Source organism: Phascolarctos cinereus, unplaced genomic scaffold (assembly GCF_003287225.1).
Source record: "Phascolarctos cinereus isolate Bilbo 61053 unplaced genomic scaffold, phaCin_HiC Scaffold_7;HRSCAF=346, whole genome shotgun sequence".
Taxonomy (NCBI): domain Eukaryota; kingdom Metazoa; phylum Chordata; class Mammalia; order Diprotodontia; family Phascolarctidae; genus Phascolarctos; species Phascolarctos cinereus.
In genome coordinates, this window is record NW_027556180.1 from 77,369,849 (window position 1) to 77,383,095 (window position 13,247).

The 13,247-nt window shown below is 37.0% G+C and overlaps 1 protein-coding gene across 17 annotated transcripts in view; it reads right to left on the minus strand.

Moving 5' to 3' along the window:
- Positions 1 to 13,247, minus strand: part of MAP2 (microtubule associated protein 2) — a 372,733-nt gene that overhangs the window by 13,540 nt on the left and 345,946 nt on the right. For all 17 annotated transcript variants that reach the window (XM_021008691.2, XM_078147423.1, XM_078147429.1 and 14 more), the window contains one exon: positions 12,810 to 13,150. In XM_021008691.2, the coding sequence (XP_020864350.1) occupies positions 12,810 to 13,150 (341 nt within the window). The remainder of the gene's footprint in view (positions 1 to 12,809; positions 13,151 to 13,247) is intronic.

The window sequence follows — 13,247 nt, forward strand, 5'->3', positions numbered from 1 at the left end:
GTATTCCAACCCATGTCCCCTGATTCTTGATCTAGTGCTCTAACATGGAAATGGACGCAAATACAAATCTCAGCTATGTTTCCAGGCAGAATGACTTATAACGTCATGGAAAATCAAGTTCAACACTTAGATATCTGTAAACTACTGCTCTTTAGTCTTTTCAGTCCTTTACCTTTGGCCTTCCTTTTTCATTTGACCAAGTGAGGACAATTGGATATTCTCTGATTGCTTAGGAATCTACCAGGGAAATGAAGCTTGACTAGATTTACTCTCCTGGCACTTAGTTATATCTTCCTACTGGGGTTCTTTCCTTTAGCCTCCCTGAATCCTAAAGGCTAGTTCCTCTATGTTGATTTTTTTCAACAGTAAACATTTTGAAAAAAGCCCCTTTTTTAAATGTTTTATTTATTTTATTTTTAATTTATAGAATAAAACAAGAATTTCTATGACATAGTATAATAAATAGACAACTGCAAACTGCAAATCGTTATGTACAACTTGCTATTCCTTTTAAATATATAATAAAGTTATCATGTAAATTTCTTTTTTTCCCTCCCTCTCACTAAGTAATTGAAAGAAATTTAGCTGAGCAGGGGGAGGAACTAGTGACTCCAGTGGCTTCTATGCTGCCTGCTAACAAGTATTTAATTTTTCTGCCCTATAAAAATTGCCATGTCCTGGGTGTGTAGTTCTGCAGTTGTTCCACCCCAGTTCTGGTTCTGGTTCTGCGATGGTTCTTATCTAGGAACAGAACTCTGATACTGGGCTATCATATCTTTTATCTTTGATTCATTTAGACTTTACTTCTTTTTTGTCATTATTTTCCAAGTATGCCAAGAATGAAATCTCCTGTAATTATTGGTAAAAAAAAAGTGTTTTTCTTTCTCTGTTTTCCGTTCAATTATCTATCTGAAGCACATTTTCATGGCTATAACCTTCATTTTTAATAACGACTTATTCATTCATATCAGATAAACACAGAAGGAGTTTATATTGAAATAAAATTCGAACATGAATGCATTAGATAGATTTGAAAATGGAAGCTCAGAATATTCTTTTTTGAAATTGTACCAGTATGAGCCTCACAGTCAGGTTAAAATTATATATGGACTTACAGGCCTTATTACCAGCTCTTGTAAAAAAAAACCCTGTATTTTTGTTTTTTCCCAATGTAAGACTATAAAATTGCATTGTTCTTCTATTCTAATGCAACCATGTGCTTTGGACAGTAGCTTATTTTCTACCCTTTTCCCCCTCTATATCTGATCTTCATCTTACTTGTTATAGTTTTGATATCTGGCCACAAGATTTTTATTAGTTCTGCCAATAGTGCCTTCAACCTCTTCTAGGTTTTGTAGGGGATTTATAACAGTGGCTTCAATGTTTCTTACTGATTTGCATTTAATTTTTAATGCCTTGTAAATGTCAATGTCCTGAGGCTTAGCATTGGAAGTCCCGCTGTGGTTACGTCTCTGATCCCACAATAGTTCCTGTCTAGTGGTGGAGACCACTTTGTTCTATTATGGTGTTGTTGGTTTTTAATGATAGGTGGCTGAGTCTGAATCTGTTTCCCTTGTTCATTCTTCATGAAGCATACTATCGTGCACATGGGAAGACAATGCAATTTTCTTGGTACTGATTTTGACTAGAATAGGTATATATCTACAAGTGTGTGCCACGAACTAAATATCTTACTCATAAACAAACCAAAAAAACAATAACAACAAACAACAACAACAAAAAAAAAAAACCACCTGAAGGGAAACAAATGAAAGAGGCAGGGAAGGAGAAGGAGAAGGAAGAAATGATTTAGGGTTTTTTTTAAAAAAAGTATTCTTTCTGGTTCTTTAAGGCCTTGGTCAATCTGTTTGAATGACTGATTTTAAGCTCATACATCTATATACTTCTACAGTTATCCTAGGTAATGAGTGATCTCTTCTTGCTCTAAAGCTATGATCATATGAACAGGATTTTTAGAAATAGTTTCATTTGTTGATCTACCATGCCTTTCAATTCCCTGAAGAAAAAAAAAAGAAGGAATAATGGGAGAAAATGTAATGTAAAGAAAGATTGTTTTAAAATTGCTTTCAACCAGAGAGAAAATTATCTTATCATTTGCCCATACTACAATGTTGATTATGTCCAGTGCCTCAAATGTATGCTCAATTCATGGATATCCTATTAAACAAGTGTCCAGTGTCTCAACTCATGAATGCCCATTTACAATTGAAAAATATTCTTATTTCCTTCTGCAGTTGCCTCTTACCCCAGCATACTGACCTATGGTTTTACTTTATCTCACTTGGCCAATCTAGCAAACTACACTGACATTCCATTGACTTTGTTCCATTAATGCTGCATTTTAAAATTTATTTTAATAGTAAGAGAACATTTTGTTGCCTTTCACGAGTTCAGATCACCTGGTTCAGATGACCTATATGTCTAGTAATAAAATAGCTGGCAGATGTGATCATTGAGCAAAGGAGTGATGTCTGAAGGACTGCAGAAAACAGGAGAGGCTCTTTGGGGCTGGATAATGGCAAATGTTGCACCAAATTTCTGAAGAGGAATGAGAAAAGAGTCTTCAAATTATAGACCAGGAAGTTTTATTTTGGTTCCTGGGAAAATTCTAGAGTGGATCATTATGTCACATATGTCATGTTGCATCAGGATCATTTGAAGGAGCTAGGCAGGGGCATGATAACCTTGTTCCAGTTTGACTGGCTGCAGAATTGTTTGGCCCTGAAAGGTAACAACAGGATGGAAATGGATGGAAGTGTCAAGAGGCAAATTTAGGATTGATATTAGGAAAAAGAATTAGAGTAATTTAAAATTGGAATCGGCTCCCTCAATAGGCAGTGGATTCGCTCTTACTAGAGATCTTTAGGTGGAGGCTGATGACCATTTGTCCTCTATGTTGGGATTCCTACTAGGTATGGGTTGTACTGATGGCCACTGTGATCTCTTTCCACACTAAAATTCTGTGTATCTATGAGATCAAATCCACGAACAGGCTCATTTGCATAATTTCTCACCGGAGGCAACTAGTCATAGGCAAATATCTGTCCATTAAAACTCACTTTACAAGTAATTTCCAAACATGACAGAGAAAAGGAGATGGAATAAATATCAAGCATCTTCTATGTGCCAGGCACTGTGCTAGGTGCTATGCAGATATTATCTCAGTTGTGACCACCTGGTGAAGTAGGGGCAATTCTGATCTCCATTTTAAAGCTGAGGAAACTGAGGCAGAGAGGTTAAGTGAGTTGCTCAGGGTCACACAACCACTAAGTGTCTGAGGCTGGATTTGAGCTCAGGTGCTTTTGACTCCAGGCCCACTGATCTACTCTCTGTGCCACCTAAGCTGTCTCTAAGAGTTTTGGGATAACAGTTTCATTTGTCTTCTATATATTATAATGCTCTCTCATCCTTGTCAAAACTCTTTACCTCTTTTAACTAGGTCTCATAAACCAGTCTAAGTTATGGAAAAAATAAGGCCTCAACTCTCTTTTATAAACACCCATTTCCATGAAAATGTAACATAAAAGAAAAAGAGAAGCAGTGTGTTGAATTTGTTTGGCACCTCTTGCCTGAATATCTTAATACCACTGGCTTATAGAGCCAGGCTTAACTTTCTTAAAGGCTGTGGCTCTTTACAGAAACAATTGCCTTTCATCCAGATGTTCATATTTTGCCCAGTAGATGACTTGACTAGATGTGAGTGATTGCATAATTACTGAATTTAACAAAGCCACATTTACTTTACAAGATCACTTGGGCTCTGTTAATTAATCTAAAACATCTGTATGAGGCTGAGATTGCATATTTTCATTTTTTTCACTCTAACTTGTGAGTTTTACTTTATTTCACCTTAAAGGATTACATTTATAGCTTTCTGCAAAGTTCCACATATCTTAAGCTATTTCATCTATTCCATTAATCACAGTTATCTCATTGAACGTTGCCATTTCTTCAACAGGAAAAAAAAATCACATGAACAGTGTGGTATAGGAGAAAAAAACCTGCTGTCAGCCTAATTCTGTCTGTCCATTGCCAAAACTTTTGTATATGAGAAAGTCTGGGTGGGATTCAGCTTGAACAAAAATGAAGCTCTTTACTTAAGGATGGCATTATGAGTCCAAGACACTTTTATATTATCTTTGAGAACTGAATGTTCCCATCTCTATTAATTGCTAGGGAATAGACGACTAACTTTTCTTAGCTATTTGTATGTTTATCTGATTATAGGCTGCATCTCCTTTGTGATGCCTATATCCTGGAGAAAATCATTAATTTAGCAAATGTGTATTGAGAACCTATAATTCTCTAGGCACTAGACTAGATGCTGCAGAGCATATAAGGAGAGATAAATCATGATACTTCCCTGCAATTGTGAGGCTACCAGTGGAGTAATCAGGCTGTCTACCTGAACAGTTCATCCTCTTTTCCTGTCTTTTCCTGATGACATCTTTCCCCTCTCTCAATTACTCTTCAAGAATTCCACGTTACTGATTATATTTTGCAGGCTGATCATGCCATGTTTCCCTCCAGCACTTCTCTTGATGTTAATTTTCAGGTTTTTTTTAGAGATTGTTGTGTTCCATGTTTCACAGAAACACAATGCCAGTAGAATATTGACATTAAAACATTAGGCCTTAATTTGGAGGAGATTTGCAATTTGTTGAAGGAAATCTAGCCCCTTCTCCTTTTTCTGTTTAATTATCGGTTCAAAGGGTCCTGTCAGGAGCAGGAACTGTTTCCACATGACAAGTTGAAAGGGTTTGAATGAGGGTCTTTGTAGCAGAAATGGACAAGAAAGGGGCCTTCAATGACACACTAAGCATATAGCTCTAGTATGACCTAGGCAATTCTCCCTTCTACCTAGATCCTCCACGAGTACTTGAAACTCCACATATTTAAAACTGATCCCATCTTTTCTTTGTACCCTTCAGCTGGATCCTCCCCCTTGCTTATGGTCAAAACTTCATTGTCTTCTACCATTCCTTCCCCTCTGTTCCTTCCCATAGTGTTCCAGTTGCCAAGCCATAACAATTTTATGTTTTACTATTCAAGATAAGTACATTAAATTCCTCAGCATACTAGGTGGACCCTCTGTGGAGAATTTACAGGATCACAAAATGGTGCGTGAAATATGCACCAACGGATGGCCCCTACATCAATGAGATCACAAATCTGTCAAAGTACCTTTCACTGTAACTACTGTGATGGCCTCCTAAGGCCTCCTAAGAAGCAGTGTAGCATACTGAGAAGTGTGATAAATTGGAGCTGAAGCACCAGGGTCCAAGACCCATGGAAGTCACTCTTACAGTCTTGGGAAGGTTACATCTTCTCAGAGCTTCACTTTCCTAATGTGTAGAATGGGTACAATAATATTTATGTTACCAGATAAGTGGATGTTCTGAGAAAAAAATGTTTTGCTTTATAAATGTTGGTTGTTATTGACTAATCTACCTCATCTCTTCCTTCTTGGATCCATCTTGTACATAACACTTCTAGATTCATGCTTCCCAAATACAAGATCTGATTATGTTTCTTCCTATTCAGAAGCTTCAATAGAACTTCACTGCCTGCTGAATGAAATTCAAATTGATGAGCCCAGTGTTCCAAGCTTTCTAAAGGTTGGCTGCAATTTTTCCTTCCCGACTAATCTCCTACCATTTTCTAATTTCCTGTGCAATGGTACTATCTCTCATTCCCTGAATACACTGGGGCTTTCTCACCTCAACCAGCATACAGATTTTGTTCCCACTGCCTCATCCCTTCCTTTTCATGTTTTCTTGACATCCACCCAACTAATCTACAAGCTATATAGTAAGCATCTGTTTCTCTACACTGTTTTGCAAAAAATAGATGATCAAAAATGATTTTTGAATGAAAGAATATAACGGAAGAGTATCTGATTAATACATAATGTAGCTGCTCTTAACTCGTCTCTTGTAAAGCTCAGTAGATGTTCACAACATTCACCCATGGGGCAGTTAGGTGGCACAGTGGACAGAGCTCCAGAGTTGGAGTGGGGAGGACCTGAATTCAAATCTAGCCTCAGACACTTCTTTACTAGCTGTGTGACCATGGGCAAGTCACTAAACCCAGACTGCCTCACCAAAAAGCAACAAACAAAGAACACTCATCCATCACTGAGACCAACGGCCGGCCGAAGATATTGCTATTGCTGACTTATCTCTTAATTGATATTAAAATTAAATGCTTCCTGGACATAAGATAAAGGAACAATCTTTTTAAAATGTACAAAGAAAGAATTGTTTCCTTTTGCATGACTATTTGAATTTGGTGTGGAAGAAAAAGAAAAACAGAAGGAAATCTCTTGTCTGAGTTGAAAAATGCAATTGCTGACATCATAACATAGTCTTTTTTTTTTTGAAGGACTGAGTCTGAATAGTCATTGAATGGAAGTAAAATCCAACTCAGCAAGAGTCTCAGAATGATTTTGTTTGGGTTATTTATGAATTTAGATTTTGTAGCAGTGGGGATTAAGCCTAACATGTGCCTTGTTCCACCTTGTACATTAGCTAATTTGTTAATTTTGTACTATTGATAATAATAATTATAGACCACGATGAACAATTAACTATGTCTATAGCAAATATAGATTACGCTTTTAGTTTTCCCTGAAGATTTATTTTTCCTGTGCCCTTACCTTTCTCTTTTCTCTTTTTCACTGCCTTCTAAAGAAGCTTTAGCACAAGGAGGCAGATTTAAGATGTCTCCTTACACATGGTCAGAGTACTAGGCAGCTAGGTGGTATAGTGGATAAAGCATCAGGAAGACCTGAGTTCAAATTTGGTCTCAGACATTTATACTAGTTCTGTGAACCTGAGCAAGACACTTAATCTCTTTTTGCCTCAGTTTTCCCATCTGTAAAGAGGGGATAATAATAGCACCTACCTCCCAGGATTGTCATAAAGATCAAATAAGGTAATAATTGTAAAGTGCCTGGCACATAGCAGGCACTATGTAATTGTTAGCTATTATTATTATTACTATTATTACTGGGCTAGAACAGTTAAGAATATAATAGTGGACTAGGTAACACTCGGTACCTAAATTATAAAGGAAAAGAAGTAGTATAGTGGAAAGAGGACTGGATTTGGAGTCAGGGGATCTGGCTTTGCCATTTATTACATGTGTGACCTTGGGCAAAGCACTTGACCTTTTTTATGGGCCTCAGTTTCCTGATCTTTAATGTGAGGAGTTTGGACTAAGATAGGCCTTTCTTGCTCAAATCTATGATTCTATTGATCTGTGAAATCCAGTATTTGAGGAAAGTATGCACTGCTATCTCTATAATAAAATAAGAAGCATCCCCAGAACCCTCACACATGTCCCCATGCATTATTTCATTGATTAAGGTACTCACTTCTGTGATGCCAATTGAAACCCCCCCATGCTTTAGCAGACTGTTAACTATCTCTGCCCACTTTCTCTTACCTGACTTGTCCTGAACCATAGGCACATAATCCAATTCTACTACTACTACTACTACTACTACTACTACTACTACTACTACTACTACCACTACCACTACCACTATTACTACTACTACTACCACCACCACCACCACTAGCTAGTTCGCATTTAAATAACTCTTAACTATGTTCCAGGGGCAGCTAAGTGGCACAGTGGATAAAATGCCAGGCCTGAAGTCAGGAAGACTCATTTTCATGTGTGACCCTTGGGCAAGTCACTTAACCCCATTTGCCTCAGTTTCCTCAACTATAAAATGAGCTGGAAAATAAAATGGCAAACCATTCTAGTATCCTTGCCAAGAAAATCCTAAATGGGGTTACAAAGAATTGGACAAGACTGAAAAACAACTTGGTAACACCAGCTACATGCTAGGTGCTGTCTTAAGCACATTTATAAATATTACCTCATTTGATCCTTACCTGTGAGGTAAGTGCTATTATTATCCTTGTTTTATAGTTGAGAAAACTGAGGTAAACAGAGGTTAACGCTTGAGGTCACACAGCTAAGAATTATCTCAAGCCAGATTTGAAGTCAAGTCTTTCTAAACCTGGGTGCAATACTCTATCCACTGTGCTTCCTAGCTGCCTCCATCATACTGGAAACCCCAAATCACCGTCACGTTTAAATGAAATATGAAAGTATAACTTTAATGAAGGCTGTCCTACCAAACAATACTCAAATGAACTAAAGGCCAATGTCCCATTCTTCAGGATATGTTTTGTTGAAAATTTATACTTCAATCTAATCTTGCATACCAAAGGTTTTGTCTCACTGCTCTTTCCATTGTCTTATCTTCCTAAGCCTGCTTGCATTATGATTTAGAATTACATGTTTAGTTGTCCCTCTATATTTTTCTTCTATCCTTATTTCTTTCTGTTCTGACACTTTGATCTCTTATAGAAATATTATCTTAGATATGTTCATGGACCACCATGAAAAATATTTTTCTTTCTTTTATATCACTTCTACAATAATGGTTCTTCACTGCTTTCATGAAAGTTGAGAATATCAAAGATATACAATGCTTTTCATCAAAATTCTCCTCCATTTCTTTCCCCTGAAAACTATTTCAAGAAAACATTATAACCAACATATTGGAAAGTCTTCATTCTGTTCTTCCCCTTTCAGGAAGTTTCTTTTATTCATGACATAATCAGGGCACATACCTAAAGGAAGATTTCCCTTTTATCTTGGCAGTTATGATGTACCCAGTAAGGACAAAAGTCAAATGCCTCCTGGATAGCATAACAAGAAAGGGAAACTCACCTTGTTTTTTTCAACTCTAAAATCCCAATGGTCAGGGAAGCTTCTAGAAGACTTAAGAAATAAAACTTGTTTTTCCCTTGAAGGGATCATCTCATCACAATATACATCACATCCTCAACTTTCTTCCTTTTCTTTTTCCACAAGTTAAATGAATTTTATAGGTAATTGTCTAAGGGGTCTGATGGCTAAATTCTACCATCTGCTCTTGATAAATTGAGTGAGCAAACACCTCCTGTTTGGTCAATGGAGATTCATTATAATGCTAATGCTTTGGATTGGCTCTTTCTTTTCCTGAGACTAGACTTTATTACAGGTTAACATTTGCCTTGAATGAAAGGAGAGATTGTCTCCAAATGACATACTAGGATTGTGTAGTTACAGTTTTACCATAATTTGTCATCTTTCTTGACCAGATTTGCTAAGATTGTAAAAAATTATGATAATCTCTAATACAATTTCACTTCAGCCCCTGTGCATAAAATGCTTTCTAGTGTTGTTAGGTATCATATAACATAGTAGAAAGCAGTTTAGTGCAGATGCTGAAATATTCACAATCAGAGAAGACAAAGAAAAAGACGGAATCAAGTAAACACAAACATACATTTCTGATAGAAGTTGGAAGATAACCAACAAAACTGATAGGGAAACACCCCATCATACTCTTTCATCCACACATTTCAGGAGCATTTTGGAAAAATAACAACAACAATGACAACCTATTTTAAAATTTCCAAGTCAAATTCTACTAGAAATTGGTGCCCCAAATATCATACCATCTCTTTAGTTCCTGTGACATTTCTTATGCATATTACACACTCTTATCTTGGGAGCATAAGCAAAAACAGATTCTGCTGAATCTTAACACTTTCCAGAATATAAACTGGAAACATGGAATCTGCTTAGAAAAATGACAGGAATTGGAAAGAATGATGAAAACTTAAAATTACTGATGCTTTCCTAACAAAAAGTCATTCAAATTAAAATTTTGCTTTTGATCAAGTAATGTAAAAGAGTTCAAGCTACTGTCAGAAATTAATTATACATTAATATAAAAATAATCAGAAATTTGAATATTTTCTAACATTTGAGTATGTGCTTTTGACTGACAAAGTGCTAACTGTCATGATGGCAAGAATTTTAGGACATTTTCAGTATTTACTGGTTTTGATCTAGTGGAAATTGGAATTGATTATGCTAAATTCAAATACACTAGTGAATTCTGGTTTAATAGTATTTTTAAGTGCTCATTTTCTTTTCTATTCATTATTTTATGAAGATAAGTTTGATCTGAATTTACTTGAAGATTTTTTTCATCTCATAGTTACAAACAGAGATTCTTAACTTCTTTTTATGTCATGGGCTCCTTCTAAAAATAATATTTTTAAATACACAAAATAAATGCCTAAGATTTCAAAGGAAATCAGTTATATTGAAGTATAGTTATCAAAAACAAGTTCAATGATTCAAGGTTACAAACTCCTAGTTAGAATAATGCTATAAATCAATCAATTAGCAAGTACATATTAAATGTTCATTTATTCATTCAATCTGTCATTCCTTCATTCATTCATCAAGAGTCTACTACGTGCCTAGTGCTGTGCTTGGACTTACAGGATCCAAGAGATGTATAAATGACAGCTCTTATCCATGCTGTCCTATTAGATTGTGCGCTTCTCAAGGGCAGGGATTGCCTTTGGCTTTCTTTGTATTCCCAGCACTTTGCACAGATCCTAGCACAAAGCAGGTGTTTATCAATTGTTTATAGACTAATTGACTTTTAATACCTTAAGTTATCAAAGTAAACTTTGAGATTATTTAATAACCAATCTCCCTGAGTACTCCCAAGAAAACACACAAATCTGTTTCAACATTCCTAGGGTGACTCTGTATGCATAATATATTTAGTAGGCTATTTTTTCTTTGCATCTGAATTTTCTGATACAGGACAACAAGAAGATAAAGAGATGTTAAAAGGTCTGTCCTTAGAAAAAAGCACAATATCAAACCCTTAGATCAATAGGGTATATTTAAAGACAAGCAGTCTCTTCAGGTTCTGAGGAAATCGGTGATGGTGGACACCAATAAACCATGGCAGAAAGTCTGGGAGGCAGAGTGTAAAGAAGAAAGAGAAATATCATGGGAGACAAAAAAAGTGACTTATATACATCTGTGGAATTTTCTCATGTTTAAGAGACACCATGGCAAGTGAAACAGGTACTCAGCTTGAAGTTAGGAAGGCCTAGTTGCTCTGACACTTGCTAGGACCCTAGCAAGGTATTTAACCTCCATATGCTTTATCTAGGATTCATCTGCCAAATCATTTGGCATATCTGCAAAGGAGGAGGGAAATTTCAATAGGAAAATTCCTCACATTGATGAAATCACAGATTCTTCATATATTTACACATCTGTGAACTGGATTTTTTTCAGCTATCTCTCTCATTCTCATTTTCTCCTGGCTCTGATGGGTGAGCTTTTGCCTTATCTTTCTAGGGCTCAGGCCTCTAGGACACTTCCTGGCAGTCTCTTCCCTATGCCCCTGTACCTTTTCTGTCTTGCCCCTTTCAGCACTCCTTTATGTGTTGTCTACTCCCTGTTAGAATGCAAGCTCCTTGAGGGGACGGACTGACTGTCTTGCTTGCTTGTATTGCATTCTCAGCACTTAGCACACCACCTGGTTCATACATAGTAAGCAATAAATGTACACTCTCTCTCTCTCTCTCTCTCTCTCTCTCTCCCCTTTCCCATTTTCCACTGCTTTCTTTGGGAACCCTAATCAAATAAATACTTCATACTTCCTTTGCTATTGCAAAGGGCATGCCAGTCAACTCCTTAATGACTCCATTCACCATTCCTGTGACTTCCCAAACCAAAATACTGATCCCTTAGCCATGCTTTTTTTTTATATATATTTTCTCCTTCAGTAGAAAGTAAACTCTTCCAGGGCAGGGACTGTTCACTTCTGTTTTTGTTCTTCCAGAGTTTAGCACACAGTGCTTAGTACAAAATGTTTCATAAGCGCTTCATTCATTCATTTGAATATTTTTATTTCTTCTTGCCACCAGATCTATAATATCCATGGGGAAGAATCAGAATCAGGGGACTAGGACATGCTTTTATAACACTGAGTAACGCTTGCATTATTCCTTCTTCTGGGAGAAAAATCGGCCAAGTGAGTTTTTTCCCTCAGCATGTAGCACATATGCTAACGTGAAAGAACTAACCCAACTTAGAATCCCTTGGTAACTCAGTAGAAAGAGTACTGACAGCTTAGAAACTGCAGACCTTCTGGTTAAAGATTAACAGTATGACTTTGTCAACAACATGATGAAGTAAACGCAAACCACTATGGAGGAGCTGAAACTGGAACTCTATCTATAGAAATAGTGCACGGCTAGTCTTTTGTTATCTATATAGTCAGCCTGTATTTACAGAGTTGAGGCCAAGTCAATTAAAGAGAGAACCTGGAGAACAACAATGTAATGCTAGAGGGTACAAGCAGCAAATTCATTGTTAGGGTGGGAAAGAGCTGGAGAAAAGGGAGGGAGGTAAAAACAGTAATGATTAGGACTGGCCAAGTGAATAAGAGATAAGGAGCTAAAATAATAGCACTACCAACAAAAACCAACTCAAATTGATATTAGGCATTTAATTCAGGTTTTCCACACAGCAGTGAAAATTATTCAGCCTTTTCCAACAGATTCAGCCAAGAAGAATCTCCTACAGGCAGCCAGCTTGCGTGAGTGATTCCAATGGGAAATTCAACACTTTTTTGTACAATAACAACAACAAGAGCAAAAATAACTTTTATACTCATCTTTATTTCCAGGCTAGTGATTCCAGGCAGGCTTCAGACTCTAAGGCTAAAAGAATCTTCAATCTATAATCATCTTTCTTTCTTTCTTTTTCCTCTTCCCTTCCCTTCCTTCTTCTTTTCTTTTCTACTTTCAAATTATGATACAGTGAAATATCACCCAAATTTCCCAAGAACTGTTTGGTTAAGATAAAGAATTACATATTAATTTAGTTCTTACCTGTCCACCTTTAGGTTGATATCTGATGTTGTCTGTGGATCCAATTTTGGACCTTACGTTCTTCAGGTCAGGCAGTGGTTGGTTAATAAGCCGTAGTTGTTTAGGGGTGGCTGGAGACTTTGGAGGAGTGCGTATAATGGCAACTTTTTTCTCAGTGGGCACCAGGATGCCAGATTTGGGAGTTCCCGGTGTGTGTGGGGTTCTAGGGTAACTAGGGGTACCAGGAGTACCTGGGGTACGGGAGGAATAGCTGGGCGGTGTACCAGGAGTGATGGCAGTGGAGCCTGGAGTAGTGGGAGTTGATGTACCACTTTTTCCTGTTCTGCGAATTGGCTCTGACCCTACAAGGAAGAAGCAACAGCAAACAGAATTTAGTTTTCCCAGGGGGATTTGTTCTTTTAGGTCAAGAGAGTTATTTTAGCAACTGGGTATGGTAGC